The following is a 19,512-nucleotide window of genomic DNA, read 5'->3' as shown; positions in this document are numbered from 1 at the left end:
TCCTCGGTGCTGGGGGTCAGCCAGACTGTGCCCACCATGCAGGGAACGCAGGGGAAGGGAGCTGGGGAGCAGCACAGCAGGAGCAGACAGAAGGGCTGTGAGCGCGGCAGCGACCCTGCACAGCGCTCACCCGAGAACCCCCTGCTCAAACTGGCAGTGCCGCAGCCACACACAAGCGCGGGCCCTTCCTGATCCTGGGCCGAGGCCAGGCTCCCCACAGCCAGCCCTCCTCAGGTCCTGACCCTGCACGGATGGCCGATTTTGGCCAGGGCGCCCCATGCCAACGCTCCCACGGCTCAGCTCTCCTCAAGGGGTACAAGAGAAAAATCCCAGCTCATTGCCCAAGTCTCCCTTGTGCTGGGCCCCACAGCTGGATGCTCTGCTCTGGGGAGGGGGGTTTCACGAGGGCACAGCACACGGGGAGAACGGCTTTTCACTGGTGACGATAGCAAGATTGAGTGGCTGAGCAATTACAAAGACAGCTCTTCCTTTCCGTAGCATATTCTCCCCTTTTTAAAGGACAGGCTCAGCTCAGTTTTTACCAGATTGTGGTGTTTTTTATTTATTTCTTTACATCATGCAAACAGTGTGTAATATACTTCTTTTTGCTGCACTACCATCCTGAGTGGAACAACAGCTATTAAGACTAGAGGTAGAAAGAGGCGACTGAGGGGAGGCCTCACGGCGGCCCTCAGCTTCCTGAGGAGGGGAGTGGAGGGGCAGGCGCTGATCTCTTCTCTCTGGGGGCCCGAGGGAACAGCACGGAGCTTCATTGCCTCAGCCCCCTCCAGTCGCTGCAGGTCACTAAGGAAGAGGTAGATCGCAGCATGCTCCACACACGCTTACTTTTGTACCAGCACGGTGCCACTGCAGGTGCCCAGCAGCCGTCTGCAAGGCGCTCTTGAGTGGAAGGGAGAGACGAGTGCCGTGGAGCAGTCCCCCGATTCTCCCATCAAAAAGTGCCCCCATTCCGAAGCCTTTGGGTACACCTGAACTCCCCTGGGGAGCCTTTATGCAACCCCACACAACAGGACTCTGCGCCTTCTCTTTCTCCAAACTACCCTAAATGTAACCCTAATTACGCCCCTAATTAAGCCTCCCAACCCAAGCCTTTGGGTAGACCTGACCTCCCTTTGGGAGCCTTTACACAGCCCCACACGCAACGGGACCCTGCGCCTTCTCTCTCCTAACAACCCCGACCCTAACCCTAATTACGCCCCTAATGAAGCCTCCCAGCAGCAGCCTTTGGGTAGACCTGCTGTCCCTTTCTCCTCCCCCCCCGAACCACATCTCCCAGCACCCCCCGGCGGGCCGTTCCCTCCCAGCTCCCCCCGTTTCCACCCCGTTTCGTCGCCCTGACGCCATCTCCCCGCGCCATGAAGCCTCCCCCCCGGCCCCGCCTGGTCCCGGCCCGCTTCGCCGAGGCCCCGGCGGGGAGGCCCCGGGCCGCGGCCTGGTCGCTGCGGGAGAAGCGATCGCTGCTGGCGGCGCTGCGGGCCCAGGCCGCCCTCGGCCTCCCGGAGCTCCAGGCCCGGCCGCTGCGGGAGAGCCTCCCCCGGCGGAGCGAGGCCGAGGTGGGCCCGGGGGGGGGCTTAATGGCCCGGGGGGGGCTTAATGGCCCGGGGGGGGTCCTTAATATCCCGGGGGGGCTTAAAGTCCATGGGGGGGGCTTAAAGGCCCGGGGGGTCCTTAAAGGCCCGGGGGGGGGGGGCTTAAAATCCATGGGGGGGGCCTTAATATCCCAGGGGTTCCTTAATATCCCGGGGGGGGGCTTAATGGCCCGGGGGGGGTCCTTAATATCCCGGGGGGGGCAGGGGGGCTTAATGCCCGGGGGGGGTCCTTAATATGCTTGGGGGGGTCTCAGGGAGGGTCCTTAATGGCTTTGGGGGGGGGGTCCTTAATATGCCCGGAGGGGGTCCTTAATTTATTGGGGGGGGGGGGGTGTTGGGAGGGGTCCCGGGGAGGGTCCTTAATGGCTTGGGGGGGGGTCCCTTAATATGCCCGTGGGGGGGGGGGGGTGGTCCTTAATAACACGGGGGGGTCCTTGGGGGGGGGTTGGAAGGGGTCCTGGGTCCCCAATTCCTCGGGGAGGGGGCTTGGGGGGGGTCCCCGGGGGGGTCCCGGGTCCCTGCGTACCCCAAGGTACATGGGGGGGGCAATGGGGGGGTACAATGGGATGGGGGGGGGGTCTGGGGGTGCACCGGGGGGAAATGGGGGGGTACATGGGGATGGGGGGGGTGCACGGGGGGGGGCTGGGGGTACACGGGGGGGGGCAACGGGGGGTTTTGGGGTGGCAATGGGGGGGGGGGCATATCAGTGGGTCCTACGGGGTCGGGGTGGGTGGCAGCTCCCGGGGGCTGGAACTACGGGATATTTTTGGGGGGGGGCTATGGGGTATTTGAGGGGGGGTCCCTAATTCCTGTGCCCCCCCCCCCCCGGCAAAGATCCTCGGCCTGGTGTCGCGGCTGCGGGGCCGGGCGGCGCGCGAGGCCGTGGGCACCCAGCACCGCGCCTGCCTGGAGGAGCAGCGGCGCCGCCGCGCCCAGCGCCCGGCCCCCATCGAGGTGAGGACCCCCCGCCCCGGGGGGGGGACACGATTTTTTGGGTGGGGAGGGGACACGGGGGGGTCATATTTGTGGGTTTTCGCCTCCCCCCCCCTCCAGGTGTGGCTGGAGCTGGCACAGACGCTGGCGGAGGGCGTGGAGGAGGCAGCGGCGGCGTTTTCGCAGGTGGGGGGGGTAAAAAATGGGGGGGGGGTAAAAGTGGGGGGGGTGGGGGTAAATGGGGGGGTGGGGGTAGATTGGGGGAGGTCGGGGGTAAATTGGGGGGGTTCAGGGGTAAGTTGGGGGGGTTCAGGGGTAAGTTGGGGGTTTCAAATTAGGGGGGGTGAGGGTAAAATGGGGGGGGTTAAATGGGGGCTGGGGGTAAATTGGGGGGGGGGACCGGGGGTAAAATGGGGGGGTGGGGTAAAGTGGGGGGGTTGGGCGTAAAATGAGGGGGGGGGGTTAAATGGGGGAGCCCAAATTGGGGGGGGTGGGAAAAGGGGGGTGAGGGTAAAGTGGGGGGGGGTTGGGGATAAAGTGGGGGGGGTAAAATGGGGGGCTGGGGGTAAAATGGGGGGGGTTGGGGGTAAAGGGGGAGTAAATTGGGGGGGTTGGGGGAAAATTTGGGGGGTTGGGGTTAAAGGGGGGTTAAAATGGGGGGGGCTGGGGGTAAATTGGGGGGGGGGGACCGGGGGTAAAATGGGGGGGTGGGGGTAAAGTGGGGGGGGTTAAATTGGGGGATAAAATGGGGTTAAAAGGGAGGGTCCTTAATGGCTTGGGGAGGGGGAGTCTTAGTAATCTGGGGGGGGGGGGGGGCCTTAACATCGCCAGATGGTCTCCGAGGAAGGTAACTCCTCTGGGGTCTCCTTAAACAGGGGCTGAGCTGCTGGGGGCACGGCTGGATTTGGGGTCCCACAGGTGTGACTGTCTGGGAGACCCTCAGCCTCATTCCCCCTCCCCATAACAACCCAGTGGTGAAATTGGGTGCTGGGGATTTTTCGTTATCTCACTTTGTTGAGGTCCTGCCTCGTGTCAACACACTGGTGGTGAGTGGAAACCCCTTGAGACCCAACCCCTTCCCGGCCCTCTCCTTCCCACACCTGCTCCTCCTATTTTGGGTGTGGGTCAATGGTATTTTTGTAGGGTTTGCAGCTGGGGGCAGGTAGGGAGGTGGAGACCAAACGTGTTTTCCCAGTGGCTGCTGTGGAGGAGCATCAGCGACGGGTTTTACCCTTCACCCTTAGCCTTTTCAACCTCCCTTCCCCATTTCCTATTTTCATAAATTACCAAGTTGCAGCAAAAAAAAATAAAATTGCTTGAAAGCACATTAAGGACATTTCTGCCGGCATGGCAAAGCTGCCCAGGGTGTGGAAAGGGTTTTTGCAGTCTCCTTTCTTTCATCATTTCCCGCAGCGGGACGCAACCTTGTGCTGAATCCCAAGGAGATAAAATGAGCCATAGCCCAGAGACATTTCTGCTTTACGAGGTCCCCTCTGTGCTTTATTGTATTCCTTGAAATGAAAGCCAGTTTCTTTTCTTTGCGTGGAGTTAGTCCCTTCTGCCTCTGCTCCTTGCACCTCACCTCCGTCCCCCCTGCCTGTCTCCCTCTCTATCCCCCAGCCGCAGTCCCTGCCCCGACCCTCTGGGTGCTGCAGGGACAGAAGGAATATTTCTTTGGAGACGCTGTCACGCTGGTGTGCACCACTCCCCCCAGCATCACTGGGAAGCTGACGTACCAAATTTTTGGCGAGGCTGGCTGGGCAGTTTCAGGATTTAGCTCGACGAATAACTACACGTTTGAGTTCGTCCTCTCCCGAATGCAACACAGGGGGCCGCATTTCTGCAGCTATTCCCTCAAGCAAGGTCGGAAGCAGCTCATATCCCCAACCAGCGAAAAACTGGTGATCAAGATTGGAGGTGAGCTGTGTGATTTCTTTATCTTTCTCTCTGCTTTCTCCCTCCTCTCTGAGAACTATTCAGATGCCCAAACGTGGGTGTCAGCTATCGCCCCGCAATGTGACAACTCACCTGGAAATCAGGATTGGTGGGCTTTGTGGTTTAACCCAGCCCATCGCCAAAATCAGTAGGATTTCTGGGTGGAGGATTTATCTTTCTGGGACCAGCATGGTCTGGAAGGTGGCTGCCACTGGCGCTCTTCTCATGTCGTGGCAGGAAGCCTACAATCCCAAGCTTTGCTGCATGCAGTGGGAAGGCAAACAACTGGAGATCCGTTTGTGCTGTCCTTATTGCTACGTCTCCATTTATTCCTCCCCTTTTCTCAGACCACCTTCCCCAGCCCCTGCTGATGGTGGAGTCCCCGCTGGGAGAGGTGATGGCAGGAGATCTCCTGAGCATCATCTGTAAGGCCCCTGGAGACGCCACTGTACGGAGGTTTCACTTCTACAGGGATGGCCAAGAGGTCCTCCCTACGACAGAAGGCTCTGAGGACAATGCAGCAGATCACGGGGGCAATTTAAGGACTTCCATGGTCCTCCAGCTCCCACGTGCTGGTCCCCAACAGAGTGGAAACTTTACCTGCAAGTATGAGGAAAAAAAGCCTGAGAGGTGGATCCCGTCCTTCACAAGCCAAGCCGTGTCTATCAGTATAAATGCCCAAAAGAAAGGTGAGCTGGCCATCCATCCACCCACCTAACAATCTGTCAGTCCATCCACCACCAACCCATCCACCCACCCATCCATCCATCCATCCACCCACCCATCCATCCATCCAGTAACCAGCCCATTAAACCATCCCTCTCTCCATCTGTCCATCCGTCTGTCCCTCCCTCTCTCCATTTTTTCCTGAAACGATTCCATTCCAGTCCCTGTACGTTCCTCTCCAAACTAGCTGATTTTTGCACCGGGCAGCTGCTCTATCTATCCGATCACCATCCTTCTGTCCATGACTCAGCCCACCCAGTCTTGCACCCACCTCTCCCTCCCTCTCAGCCCTTCCATCACCCCAACCACCCCAAACAAGTATCGAGCATCCCTCTGCCCACCTTTATGGCTCAGCAGCCTCTCCTTGGCCTCCCGAGCCATCGTTCCCAAATTTCTCAGTGCCTCCTGCAGAGCCAAGCAAGCGGGGAAAGTCTTTGGGTGTTCAGCACTCAGGACCTGAGCAGAATGCCTGGAGACGGAGGGGTGGGGAAAGGGAAAGAGAGATGGTGGCGGAACGATGCTCACAGCCTTCCCTCCGTCAGCACGCATGAACTGTGTCTACATCTCCTAACCTGTCCCACCCTCTTGCAGGGAAGAGCTGCTTCCTTCTTCTACGGCTCCTGGTTGTGGGCGGCTGCTTCCTCACCATCAACAGCCTCATCCTCCTCTTCTTCTGGGCCCGGGGGAGAACCAAAGGTACACCCTGAGCTGAGGGGGGAATCGCCCCACCTTTGGGCTCCCCACCACCCACCTCGCTCCTTCCCGCAGACGCCTCGTTCCTGTCTGGAGCCAGCCCTGCCGGGATCTCCCAGCTGCACGCCAGATCCCCACACACCCTTCAGGAGGAGAATAAGTATGAGGAACACTAATGAGAGGAAGATGCTGTGGGCGATTCCACCCCCTAAAGACCGCTCCCTGCTGAAGACGCATCCCAAAAGACTGGTGTGCAGCCAAACAGGTGCTCACCTGTGGGAAAACAAAGCAAGAAACGGTTCCTGGGAGGATGAAAGAAGTAGAAAGGGGTCGTTTCACGTGGTAGAGGGGAGGGAGGAGACATGGACGTTGTCGGGAAGGGTGATTGTGAAAGAGAAAATGAAGAAAGACCAGAAATAAAAATGGAAATTGTGAGGAAAAAGAAAGGAGTGAGAAAGGGTGAGAAATGAAATGGAGAGACAAACAGTGTGAGTGAAAAATGAAAGCATGGACAGAGGCTGAGACAGAGTGAGAGAGGGATGGGGAAGAAAAGGGATGCCAGGAGCATCGAGGAGGGCACGACGGTGGGAAGAGCAGGTTGGAGAGGTGAAGGAGAAGAAAAAAGGTGGAAGGAGAGCCCCCAAATCAGAACAAGCCCTTGTGCGGGTCATTAACTGGATGGCCACCGCTGTCACCTCGCCTGGTTGTCCCGGTGTGTTAGGGATGTTAGGGCATCCAGGGAGGGGTGGGAGAGCCGCTGCAGGTGGGGTGGGTGGCTGGGGGCTCTGGTGTTTGGGCTTTTGGAGGGGAATGTCCCATAGCCCATATACGTGGGAGCTGTGGGGCTGCAACAGGAGGATGCTGGAAATGCAGAGACTGGGAACGTGTGAAAATGTGGAGGTGGCATTTGAGCCCCTGGGGGTGGCGTACAGGGAACTGGGGGGATATTGGGGTGGGACGTTAAGGAGTGAGTGGTGGATATTTGGGGCATGTGCAGGGCTATGGGATATGGCATGCCACCAGCACTGGATATGAGGGGAATGCAGGGATGTGGGGAAGCTGCGTGATCAATACGGGAACCTGAGCTGATGGGGGCGCGCTGGGAAATCTGGCTATGGATGGCACTAAGGACAGGGGGCTTTGGGGATACGGCAGGCTGCTGGGGAGGGATATGGGGGCAGGAAGGAGATGGCGACCCTGCCGATGGGATACAGAGCGACTTTGGGGCAGTATGAGGCTGTGAGATATGAGGATAGCGGAACCGCTCTCTCCTGTCCTCCGCGGCCTTATCTCCACCTCGCAGCCTTCCTTCCCCTCCAGCCTCTTTCTGCCATGCCCTCAGCCCCCGGCAGCCAGCAGTGGATGAGAAAGAATCGATAGAGGGGAGGGAGCGTGCTGCCGGGCCATGAGGTCCCAACGCTGCTCCGTGACACCGGGAGGGCTGCGAGGTCACAATACCTCTCGGTGATGCAGTGCTGGGCCGTGACATCCCGACACCCCATTGTGACGCTGGGCCAGCCCACAGGCACTGCTCCGCACCGGTCCTGACAGCAGCAGTAGCTGCAGCTGCAGCGGCGGTGGTGGAAGCATGGTGCGAGTGTGGGGAGCCACGGCCCCTGCCTGCGTCCTCTTCCTCCTGCTGGTGGCCCTGTGTGCCCGGGGTGCCCAGGCTGCGCCATGGCGACCACCGGGAGCAGGTGGGTGGGCAGGGCTTGTGGGAAGGTGAGGTTCTAAATCCATGTGTGGACACACCGTAACCTGCACAGCAGGAAGGGATGGATCAGAGCGGAGACACTCAATTTCACACCTGGCAGGCACTGGTGAGCCTCAGAGAAGGCCGAGAGCCTCTGCTGCCGCTTGTGGGTCACGCCGTGTCCCAGGGGCAGCTGCTAGCCCAGCACTACCATAAGTGGTCCGAGCTGTTCCGTGCAAACATTGGTATCCAGCCAGCAGCAACTGGTGTGTGCTTGCAGCTGTGCCCAGAATATGGTTCAAGGAGGAGCAGTTCCTTGTAGTCACACTGTCCTGCTTTCTTTCTAAAGAGCTGGTTAGAGAGACTGTGCCGAAGGAGGTGCTTTGGCGAGGAAGCGGTCGCACGCTGCCGCTCCCTGGCAAAAGAACAGAGCCAGTGAAGTCAACTGCCCCACCAGGTAAAGGCTGTTTCTTGGTCATCCGCTGTCACCAACCAGAACCAGCATGCGTGTGCAGGTTCTTGCCCTGGTACCCGCTCTTGCAGCTCATGTCAGCAGCCAAACCCAAGAGTGTCAGTAGGCAGCAAGTGTTGCAGAGGAAGGCAGGAGTGGCTCCCTGAGGATGGCTGTCTTCCCCGGGCTGTGACAGCATGTGAGAGCAGTGCAGCGGAGAGACGCTCACAAAGCTCTGTGGCTGTGGCTAGAGAGGGGTCACCTCCCAGCGCACCCAGTTCCCAGGGATTTTGGAACCTTGCTCTTGGGGGAACGAGGCCGTCAGAAGCCCACTGAGCAGACGATGGGAAACGGGACCCCTCCTGTGAGCTGAGGCCCAGAGTGATGCCCTGACCCAGTGCAAACAGGGCACTGCCATAGAGCTACTGATGTAGGTGTCGATGTGACAGAAACTTCTCACGGGGCTTTGGTTGCAGAAGTGTCCCCAGGGAGGGCTTTGCCAGACCCTCGGCTGCTTCCTGCGCTGGAGCCCAGCTGGTATCCCAGGGGTGGGAAGTCATTTCACTGACTTCACAAACTAAGCCCTGCTTCTCCAAATTGCACTGGTGCCAAAGTTAACTTCCTACTTTCTGTTCAGGTCCTCTAAGAGCAAAGGACAATGCTGAAATAAGAAAATCTTCCCCAACATCCCCTGACATCATAGAGGATCTCATAAAGGAGTTAGAGGAGGCAGCACCTGGTGGGTATATTTCACTCTGTCCGCCATAAGACTTGGGAAGCTGAGGTTCTAAATCCATGTGTGGACACACCGTAACCTGCACAGCAGGAAGGGATGGATCAGAGCGGAGACACTCAATTTCACACCTGGCAGGCACTGGTGAGCGCCAGAGAAGGCCGAGAGCCTCTGCTGCCGCTTGTGGGTCACGCCGTGTCCCAGGGGCAGCTGCTAGCCCAGCACTACCATAAGTGGTCCGAGCTGTTCCGTGCAAACATTGGTATCCAGCCAGCAGCAAAGGGCTTCTGCTGAACTTGTGTTCAGCTCCCGCACAGCGCTGCTTGCAGCTGGGCGAGTTCAAGGCAGGAGGCACAGCCCAAGCAGTCCTTGCTGTCTCATTTGCCGGGAGACACATGTCACTGCAGGGGAAAAGCACCCTTGGCGCTTACCTCAGTTTCAGCTGATTTAGCTGTCCAATTCTAGTTGGGTTTCAAATGACTTGGCTGTGCTTCTCCTCTTGTTTGGGGACTGTGGGCTCTTCCCTGATGCCCACGACTGTGCCCACAACATGGTTCAAGAGCTTGCGGCTCAGCCTGATGTGTGTGACTCTTGCCCTTCCCATGGGATGGAGTCAGCATGATGGGATGGACATGCTTCTCAGAAGGGCTGTTCCTGCCTCTGAACTGGATGCAGCTTTTTTCTGTCCTCTTTGAAGGCACGAATTGAGCAACATCTTGCAGTGTGCCAAAAATGCACTATGTGCGATGTGAACAAGAAGATCTCCTGCAATCTCCTGGTCTCGCAGCAGGCCAGATTTTGCTGTCTGTGCTGGTAGACTGCCAGGGGTCGAACACTTAGATTTTTCTTTGTGAATGACATGTTGTTTGGAGTAGTGAGTACCTCCCCCAGAAGCCCAGGCCGTAGCTTCTAAACTTTAGGGATGTCTTTTGAGAAGCACTACCTTTCAAAGATACCGTCCTCGAAAGGAGGAGCGGTTCCTTAGGGTCACACTGTCCTGCTTTCTTTCTAAAGGGCTGGTTAGAGAGACTGTGCCGAAGAAGGTGCTTTGGCGAGGAAGCGGTCGCACGCTGCCGCTCCCTGGCAAAAGAACAGAGCCAGTGAAGTCAACTGCCCCACCAGGTAAAGGCTGTTTCTTGGTCATCCGCTGTCACCAACCAGAACCAGCATGCGTGTGCAGGTTCTTGCCCTGGTACCCGCTCTTGCAGCTCATGTCAGCAGCCAAACCCAAGAGTGTCAGTAGGCAGCAAGTGTTGCAGAGGAAGGCAGGAGTGGCTCCCTGAGGATGGCTGTCTTCCCCGGGCTGTGACAGCATGTGAGAGCAGTGCAGCGGAGAGACGCTCACAAAGCTCTGTGGCTGTGGTTAGAGAGGGGTCACCTCCCAGCGCACCCAGTTCCCAGGGATTTTGGAACCTTGCTCTTGGGGGAACGAGGCCATGAGAAGCCCATTGAGCAGACGATGGGAAACGGGACCCCTCCTGTGAGCTGAGGCCCAGAGTGATGCCCTGACCCAGTGCAAACAGGGCACTGCCATAGAGCTACTGATGTAGGTGTCGATGTGACAGAAACTTCTCACGGGGCTTTGGTTGCAGAAGTGTCCCCAGGGAGGGCTTTGCCAGACCCTCGGCTGCTTCCTGCGCTGGAGCCCAGCTGGTATCCCAGGGGTGGGAAGTCATTTCACTGACTTCACAAACTAAGCCCTGGTTCTCCAAATTGCACTGGTGCCAAAGTTAACTTCCTACTTTCTGTTCAGGTCCTCTAAGAGCAAAGGACAATGCTGAAATAAGAAAATCTTCCCCAACATCCCCTGACATCATAGAGGATCTCATAAAGGAGTTAGAGGAGGCAGCACCTGGTGGGTATATTTCACTCTGTCCGCCATAAGACTTGGGAAGCTGAGGTTCTAAATCCATGTGTGGACACACCGTAACCTGCACAGCAGGAAGGGATGGATCAGAGCGGAGACACTCAATTTCACACCTGGCAGGCACTGGTGAGCGCCAGAGAAGGCCGAGAGCCTCTGCTGCCGCTTGTGGGTCACGCCGTGTCCCAGGGGCAGCTGCTAGCCCAGCACTACCATAAGTGGTCCGAGCTGTTCCGTGCAAACATTGGTATCCAGCCAGCAGCAACTGGTGTGTGCTTGCAGCTGTGCCCAGAATATGGTTCAAGGAGGAGCAGTTCCTTGTAGTCACACTGTCCTGCTTTCTTTCTAAAGGGCTGGTTAGAGAGACTGTGCCGAAGAAGGTGCTTTGGCGAGGAAGCGGTCGCACGCTGCCACTCTCTGACAAACGAACAGGGGCAACACAGGCAACTGCCCCACCAGATAAAGGCTGTTTCTTGGTCATCCGCTGTCACCAACCAGAACCAGCATGCGTGTGCAGGTTCTTGCCCTGGTACCCGCTCTTGCAGCTCATGTCAGCAGCCAAACCCAAGAGTGTCAGTAGGCAGCAAGTGTTGCAGAGGAAGGCAGGAGTGGCTCCCTGAGGATGGCTGTCTTCCCCGGGCTGTGACAGCATGTGAGAGCAGTGCAGCGGAGAGACGCTCACAAAGCTCTGTGGCTGTGGCTAGAGAGGGGTCACCTCCCAGCGCACCCAGTTCCCAGGGATTTTGGAACCTTGCTCTTGGGGGAACGAGGCCGTCAGAAGCCCACTGAGCAGACGATGGGAAACGGGACCCCTCCTGTGAGCTGAGGCCCAGAGTGATGCCCTGACCCAGTGCAGATGGGGCACTGCCTCACTGGCACTCCTGGGCTCCCGAATTTTGTTCAGTTTTGTCCCTAAGGCTCCGAGTGTGCCTCGAGCAGCGAAGGTGGGCAAGCGCCTAAGAACTTTTAGAACTCCAAAGAGCTGGGGGAGCAAACCTGAGACACTGGGCCCTCAGCATTATGGCAGGGAAAACAAAGGATGGAGGGAAAACAAAGCTGAGAGGCAAAAGGGAGGCTCCAGAGTGCCTTGAGTTGCAGTGCCTTTGGCAGATTCCCCAGCTTCTGCTGAACCTCAGGAAGCATTGCGGCCTGAGGATTTTCACTTGCTCAAAGATGCTAACCAAATGAAACAGAACACTTCCTGGCAATGTCAGACCTCCGGTGAGATTACCAGTAGTGCGCAGGACACAGCAATGTCCACAATTGTTCTTGCAGGCGTGGATGGGGAGAACAATGCAAACACTGCGAAGCGCCAATATTTCCTAAGTTCCTGGATAGCAGGCACTGTGGCATTCTCGGCTCCCCTCCTGTTTTTGATAGTTGTGTGCTGCGTGCGTGCTTATCCGGCGTTGGAGGCAGAAAAATCAGTGAGTTGTTGTTCCCCCGCTCCCTCTCCTCCTCTCCCCCTCCCAAATTCGTTACCGTATCTTTGTCAACGTTATTATGTGGCTGCTGCCAGCCAGGAAGCAGTTGTCGTTAGCGTATTGTGAAGTGAGCAGTTAGTTTTTGACCAGACTCTTCTGAAATTTCTGCTGTCCAGTGCTTTAGGTGGCCTCTAATTCCTGGGCATTCTGTTCTGGAGCCCATTTTTCTGTTGCTGGTCTTAGCGAAGCTTGGCCCTTCCGCAGCAAGAGCAGAGCCAGGGACAGCCGTAGGCAAAGCGAGGTCAGGAAGAGAAATGCAGGAGCTGAGAGAGGGTGCCATCGGAGAGAGAAGCGCAGCAGTGCCAGTTCCCCCCCAGCACAAGGCACCCTGTTCTGGGATGCCCTGAATTGCAGGTGTCCGCCTCAGCCAAGGTGTGCCAGCTACTGGGAGCATGGGGATGAGCCCTGCCAGCTGCGGGCATTGCCTTGGAGAGGGGCAGTCGGTGTGTCACAGCCGCACCTGAGCGCTGCCAGCGTGCGTGTCCTCAGCACACACAGAGCTTGTGTGTTTAATTACACATCCCAAAGAGCGGATGGGCAGCACCTCCCCGAACAGGGAGCCGAGGCCGTCACCTTGTTGGGCCAGGGCCAGGGCCGGGCAGGGAGCTGAGTACTGGTCCTTGCAAGGCGCTCTGAAAAAGGGCAGCCGGTGGCTGTTGGGACCCGGTCGTGCTGAGCCCGGCTGTGGACCCCTGTCTCTGCGGGGGCCAGGTCTTCTTGCTGGGACAGCACGTGCAGAGCAGGCAGGTCAGGATGGCTGGCGAGGCGCTGGGGAGGAGACAAGCTGGGGCAGGATGTGGAGGGGAGCAGAGTCCCAGCCGAGGGCACAGGGCACCCTGTTTTCTGCACAGAGCACTGTGTGCCCACAGCTCACGCACAGCCGGGTGCCTGCACCCTGCTGCCTCGCACCCGCCTGGCACCGCAGCCGCAGCACGGCCTCAGCAAGTTCCTGTCTCCGCAGGCGCCTCGCCGCAGCCCAGGCAGCCCAGACTGACACCCGCAGCCGCTCCGTGAGCCCGTACAGGCGGCCTGACCACCGTGGTACGCCTGAGAGCCAGGCCCGACGCCAGCAGCCACCATCAGTGCCTGGAAGAGCGGCCCGCCTGCCACCAGCCCGGCCTCCACGGCCCCCAAGCCCGGCAGCGGATCAGTGGAAGGTGCACGACCGGCCCAGTACCCACCAGTCCTCGTGGGCACAGACATCACCTCCACGGCCCCCTCCACCCTCTTCCAAGGGCTGGGGCAGCCCCCCCCGGGGTGCAGCCTTGGCCACACTTCCAATAAATATTGTGTAATACAGCACAGCAGTCCGGGTCTTATGTACAGCGACACCCAGGAACCCACAGCAGGACTTTGTGACTGATCGACAAGTAAGCCTGAGGGTCCTCGGTGCTGGGGGTCAGCCAGACTGTGCCCACCATGCAGGGAACGCAGGGGAAGGGAGCTGGGGAGCAGCACAGCAGGAGCAGACAGAAGGGCTGTGAGCGCGGCAGCGACCCTGCACAGCGCTCACCCGAGAACCCCCTGCTCAAACTGGCAGTGCCGCAGCCACACACAAGCGCGGGCCCTTCCTGATCCTGGGCCGAGGCCAGGCTCCCCACAGCCAGCCCTCCTCAGGTCCTGACCCTGCACGGATGGCCGATTTTGGCCAGGGCGCCCCATGCCAACGCTCCCACGGCTCAGCTCTCCTCAAGGGGTAGAAGAAAAAAATCCCAGCTCATTGCCCAAGTCTCCCTTGTGCTGGGCCCCACAGCTGGATGCTCTGCTCTGGGGAGGGGGGTTTCACGAGGGCACAGCACACGGGGAGAACGGCTTTTCACTGGTGACGATAGCAAGATTGAGTGGCTGAGCAATTACAAAGACAGCTCTTCCTTTCCGTAGCATATTCTCCCCTTTTTAAAGGACAGGCTCAGCTCAGTTTTTACCAGATTGTGGTGTTTTTTATTTATTTCTTTACATCATGCAAACAGTGTGTAATATACTTCTTTTTGCTGCACTACCATCCTGAGTGGAACAACAGCTATTAAGACTAGAGGTAGAAAGAGGCGACTGAGGGGAGGCCTCACGGCGGCCCTCAGCTTCCTGAGGAGGGGAGTGGAGGGGCAGGCGCTGATCTCTTCTCTCTGGGGGCCCGAGGGAACAGCACGGAGCTTCATTGCCTCAGCCCCCTCCAGTCGCTGCAGGTCACTAAGGAAGAGGTAGATCGCAGCATGCTCCACACACGCTTACTTTTGTACCAGCACGGTGCCACTGCAGGTGCCCAGCAGCCGTCTGCAAGGCGCTCTTGAGTGGAAGGGAGAGACGAGTGCCGTGGAGCAGTCCCCCGATTCTCCCATCAAAAAGTGCCCCCATTCCGAAGCCTTTGGGTACACCTGAACTCCCCTGGGGAGCCTTTATGCAACCCCACACAACAGGACTCTGCGCCTTCTCTCTCTCCAGACCCTAACCCTAATTAAGGCCCCCCCCATAGCCACTAAGACCCCCCCCCCCAAGCCATTAAGGATCCTCCCTGGGACCCCCCCAACCCCCCCCCCAGGATATTAAGCCTAACCCTAATTACACCCCTAATTAAGCCTGTCAACCCAAGCCTTTGGGTAGACCTGACCTCCCTTTGGGAGCCTTTACACAGCCCCACACGCAACAGGACCCTGCGCCTTCTCTTTCTCCAAACTACCCTAAATGTAACCCTAATTACGCCCCTAATTAAGCCTCCCAACCCAAGCCTTTGGGTAGACCTGACCTCCCTTTGGGAGCCTTTACACAGCCCCACACACAACAGGACTCTGCGCCTTCTCTCTCCAAACAACCCCGACCCTAACCCTAATTACGCCCCTAATGAAGCCTCCCAGCAGCAGCCTTTGGGTAGACCTGCTGTCCCTTTCTCCTCCCCCCCCGAACCACATCTCCCAGCACCCCCCGGCGGGCCGTTCCCTCCCAGCTCCCCCCGTTTCCACCCCGTTTCGTCGCCCTGACGCCATCTCCCCGCGCCATGAAGCCTCCCCCCCGGCCCCGCCTGGTCCCGGCCCGCTTCGCCGAGGCCCCGGCGGGGAGGCCCCGGGCCGCGGCCTGGTCGCTGCGGGAGAAGCGATCGCTGCTGGCGGCGCTGCGGGCCCAGGCCGCCCTCGGCCTCCCGGAGCTCCAGGCCCGGCCGCTGCGGGAGAGCCTCCCCCGGCGGAGCGAGGCCGAGGTGGGCCCGGGGGGGGGCTTAAAATCCATGGGGGGGGCCTTAATATCCCAGGGGTTCCTTAATATCCCGGGGGGGGGAAGGGGGCTTAATGCCCGGGGGGGGTCCTTAATATGCTTGGGGGGGTCTCAGGGAGGGTCCTTAATGGCTTGGGGAGGGGGAGTCTTAGTAATCTGGGGGGGGGGGGGGGGGGCCTTAACATCGCCAGATGGTCTCCGAGGAAGGTAACTCCTCTGGGGTCTCCTTAAACAGGGGCTGAGCTGCTGGGGGCACGGCTGGATTTGGGGTCCCACAGGTGTGACTGTCTGGGAGACCCTCAGCCTCATTCCCCCTCCCCATAACAACCCAGTGGTGAAATTGGGTGCTGGGGATTTTTCGTTATCTCACTTTGTTGAGGTCCTGCCTCGTGTCAACACACTGGTGGTGAGTGGAAACCCCTTGAGACCCAACCCCTTCCCGGCCCTCTCCTTCCCACACCTGCTCCTCCTATTTTGGGTGTGGGTCAATGGTATTTTTGTAGGGTTTGCAGCTGGGGGCAGGTAGGGAGGTGGAGACCAAACGTGTTTTCCCAGTGGCTGCTGTGGAGGAGCATCAGCGACGGGTTTTACCCTTCACCCTTAGCCTTTTCCACCCCCCTTCCCCATTTCCTATTTTCATAAATTACCAAGTTGCAGCAAAAAAAAATAAAATTGCTTGAAAGCACATTAAGGACATTTCTGCCGGCATGGCAAAGCTGCCCAGGGTGTGGAAAGGGTTTTTGCAGTCTCCTTTCTTTCATCACTTCCCGCAGCGGGACGCAACCTTGTGCTGAATCCCAAGGAGATAAAATGAGCCATAGCCCAGAGACATTTCTGCTCTACGAGGTCCCCTCTGTGCTTTATTGTATTCCTTGAAATGAAAGCCAGTTTCTTTTATTTGCGTGGAGTTAGTCCCTTCTGCCTCTGCTCCTTGCACCTCACCTCCGTCCCCCCTGCCTGTCTCCCTCTCTATCCCCCAGCCGCAGTCCCTGCCCCGACCCTCTGGGTGCTGCAGGGACAGAAGGAATATTTCTTTGGAGACGCTGTCACGCTGGTGTGCACCACTCCCCCCAGCATCACTGGGAAGCTGACGTACCAAATTTTTGGCGAGGCTGGCTGGGCAGTTTCAGGATTTAGCTCGACGAATAACTACACGTTTGAGTTCGTCCTCTCCCGAATGCAACACAGGGGGCCGCATTTCTGCAGCTATTCCCTCAAGCAAGGTCGGAAGCAGCTCATATCCCCAACCAGCGAAAAACTGGTGATCAAGATTGGAGGTGAGCTGTGTGATTTCTTTATCTTTCTCTCTGCTTTCTCCCTCCTCTCTGAGAACTATTCAGATGCCCAAACGTGGGTGTCAGCTATCGCCCCGCAATGTGACAACTCACCTGGAAATCAGGATTGGTGGGCTTTGTGGTTTAACCCAGCCCATCGCCAAAATCAGTAGGATTTCTGGGTGGAGGATTTATCTTTCTGGGACCAGCATGGTCTGGAAGGTGGCTGCCACTGGCGCTCTTCTCATGTCGTGGCAGGAAGCCTACAATCCCAAGCTTTGCTGCATGCAGTGGGAAGGCAAACAACTGGAGATCCGTTTGTGCTGTCCTTATTGCTACGTCTCCATTTATTCCTCCCCTTTTCTCAGACCACCTTCCCCAGCCCCTGCTGATGGTGGAGTCCCCGCTGGGAGAGGTGATGGCAGGAGATCTCCTGAGCATCATCTGTAAGGCCCCTGGAGACGCCACTGTACGGAGGTTTCACTTCTACAGGGATGGCCAAGAGGTCCTCCCTACGACAGAAGGCTCTGAGGACAATGCAGCAGATCACGGGGGCAATTTAAGGACTTCCATGGTCCTCCAGCTCCCACGTGCTGGTCCCCAACAGAGTGGAAACTTTACCTGCAAGTATGAGGAAAAAAAGCCTGAGAGGTGGATCCCGTCCTTCACAAGCCAAGCCGTGTCTATCAGTATAAATGCCCAAAAGAAAGGTGAGCTGGCCATCCATCCACCCACCTAACAATCTGTCAGTCCATCCACCACCAACCCATCCATCCATCCATCCATCCATCCATCCATCCAGTAACCAGCCCATTAAACCATCCCTCTCTCCATCTGTCCATCCGTCTGTCCCTCCCTCTCTCCATTTTTTCCTGAAACGATTCCATTCCAGTCCCTGTACGTTCCTCTCCAAACTAGCTGATTTTTGCACCGGGCAGCTGCTCTATCTATCCGATCACCATCCTTCTGTCCATGACTCAGCCCACCCAGTCTTGCACCCACCTCTCCCTCCCTCTCAGCCCTTCCACCACCCCAACCACCCCAAACAAGTATCGAGCATCCCTCTGTCCACCTTTATGGCTCATCAGCCTCTCCTTGGCCTCCCGAGCCATCGTTCCCAAATTTCTCAGTGCCTCCTGCAGAGCCAAGCAAGCGGGGAAAGTCTTTGGGTGTTCAGCACTCAGGACCTGAGCAGAATGCCTGGAGACGGAGGGGTGGGGAAAGGGAAAGAGAGATGGTGGCGGAACGATGCTCACAGCCTTCCCTCCGTCAGCACGCATGAACTGTGTCTACATCTCCTAACCTGTCCCACCCTCTTGCAGGGAAGAGCTGCTTCCTTCTTCTACGGCTCCTGGTTGTGGGCGGCTGCTTCCTCACCATCAACAGCCTCATCCTCCTCTTCTTCTGGGCCCGGGGGAGAACCAAAGGTACACCCTGAGCTGAGGGGGGAATCGCCCCACCTTTGGGCTCCCCACCGCCCACCTCGCTCCTTCCCGCAGACGCCTCGTTCCTGTCTGGAGCCAGCCCTGCCGGGATCTCCCAGCTGCACGCCAGATCCCCACACACCCTTCAGGAGGAGAATAAGTATGAGGAACACTAATGAGAGGAAGATGCTGTGGGCGATTCCACCCCCTAAAGACCGCTCCCTGCTGAAGACGCATCCCAAAAGACTGGTGTGCAGCCAAACAGGTGCTCACCTGTGGGAAAACAAAGCAAGAAACGGTTCCTGGGAGGATGAAAGAAGTAGAAAGGGGTCGTTTCACGTGGTAGAGGGGAGGGAGGAGACATGGACGTTGTCGGGAAGGGTGATTGTGAAAGAGAAAATGAAGAAAGACCAGAAATAAAAATGGAAATTGTGAGGAAAAAGAAAGGAGTGAGAAAGGGTGAGAAATGAAATGGAGAGACAAACAGTGTGAGTGAAAAATGAAAGCATGGACAGAGGCTGAGACAGAGTGAGAGAGGGATGGGGAAGAAAAGGGATGCCAGGAGCATCGAGGAGGGCACGACGGTGGGAAGAGCAGGTTGGAGAGGTGAAGGAGAAGAAAAAAGGTGGAAGGAGAGCCCCCAAATCAGAACAAGCCCTTGTGCGTGTCATTAACTGGATGGCCACCGCTGTCACCTCGCCTGGTTGTCCCGGTGTGTTAGGGATGTTAGGGCATCCAGGGAGGGGTGGGAGAGCCGCTGCAGGTGGGGTGGGTGGCTGGGGGCTCTGGTGTTTGGGCTTTTGGAGGGGAATGTCCCATAGCCCATATACGTGGGAGCTGTGGGGCTGCAACAGGAGGATGCTGGAAATGCAGAGACTGGGAACGTGTGAAAATGTGGAGGTGGCATTTGAGCCCCTGGGGGTGGCGTACAGGGAACTGGGGGGATATTGGGGTGGGACGTTAAGGAGTGAGTGGTGGATATTTGGGGCATGTGCGGGGCTATGGGATATGGCATGCCACCAGCACTGGATATGAGGGGAATGCAGGGATGTGGGGAAGCTGCGTGATCAATACGGGAACCTGAGCTGATGGGGGCGCGCTGGGAAATCTGGCTATGGATGGCACTAAGGACAGGGGGCTTTGGGGATACGGCAGGCTGCTGGGGAGGGATATGGGGGCAGGAAGGAGATGGCGACCCTGCCGATGGGATACAGAGCGACTTTGGGGCAGTATGAGGCTGTGAGATATGAGGATAGCGGAACCGCTCTCTCCTGTCCTCCGCGGCCTTATCTCCACCTCGCAGCCTTCCTTCCCCTCCAGCCTCTTTCTGCCATGCCCTCAGCCCCCGGCAGCCAGCAGTGGATGAGAAAGAATCGATAGAGGGGAGGGAGCGTGCTGCCGGGCCATGAGGTCCCAACGCTGCTCCGTGACACCGGGAGGGCTGCGAGGTCACAATACCTCTCGGTGATGCAGTGCTGGGCCGTGACATCC

General features: G+C 58.0%; 3 protein-coding genes across 6 annotated transcripts in view; all 3 read left to right on the top strand.

Moving 5' to 3' along the window:
• Positions 1-19,512, top strand: part of LOC310891802 (uncharacterized protein) — a 50,521-nt gene that overhangs the window by 6,507 nt on the left and 24,502 nt on the right. The window contains exons 9-10 of the mRNA XM_083854025.1: positions 8,679-8,780; positions 9,789-9,896. Coding sequence (XP_083710151.1) covers positions 8,679-8,780; positions 9,789-9,896 — 210 coding nt within the window. The remainder of the gene's footprint in view (positions 1-8,678; positions 8,781-9,788; positions 9,897-19,512) is intronic.
• On the top strand, positions 1,208-6,343 carry LOC310891804 (snRNA-activating protein complex subunit 2-like). 4 transcript variants are annotated; one of them, XR_014577726.1, is made up of 8 exons: positions 1,348-1,574; positions 2,445-2,564; positions 2,664-2,729; positions 3,419-3,589; positions 4,164-4,460; positions 4,826-5,167; positions 5,796-5,900; positions 5,973-6,343. XR_014577726.1 is itself a non-coding variant. In XM_083854027.1 (5 exons), exons 1-5 carry the CDS (start codon positions 1,223-1,225, stop codon positions 6,071-6,073), a joined length of 1,197 nt encoding a protein of 398 aa, XP_083710153.1. In that variant the 5' UTR covers positions 1,208-1,222; the 3' UTR covers positions 6,074-6,343. The 4 variants fall into 4 exon arrangements, 3 of the variants coding, with proteins under 3 accessions (XP_083710153.1, XP_083710155.1, XP_083710154.1); XM_083854027.1 differs by lacking the exons at positions 2,445-2,564; positions 2,664-2,729; positions 3,419-3,589 and having other exon boundaries at positions 1,208-1,574; XM_083854029.1 differs by lacking the exons at positions 4,164-4,460; positions 4,826-5,167; positions 5,796-5,900; positions 5,973-6,343 and adding an exon at positions 3,957-4,121.
• Positions 14,943-18,467, top strand: LOC310891803 (uncharacterized protein). Its single transcript, XM_083854026.1, has 5 exons — positions 14,943-15,309; positions 16,304-16,600; positions 16,966-17,307; positions 17,920-18,024; positions 18,097-18,467. Exons 1-5 carry the CDS (start codon positions 14,958-14,960, stop codon positions 18,195-18,197), a joined length of 1,197 nt encoding a protein of 398 aa, XP_083710152.1. The 5' UTR covers positions 14,943-14,957; the 3' UTR covers positions 18,198-18,467.

Source organism: Anser anser (genome assembly GCF_964211835.1).
Source record: "Anser anser genome assembly, contig: HAP1_SCAFFOLD_100, whole genome shotgun sequence".
NCBI classification, from domain to species: domain Eukaryota; kingdom Metazoa; phylum Chordata; class Aves; order Anseriformes; family Anatidae; genus Anser; species Anser anser.
The sequence above is the reverse complement of the archived record's forward strand: the minus strand, read 5'-3'. Positions and strand labels throughout refer to the sequence as shown.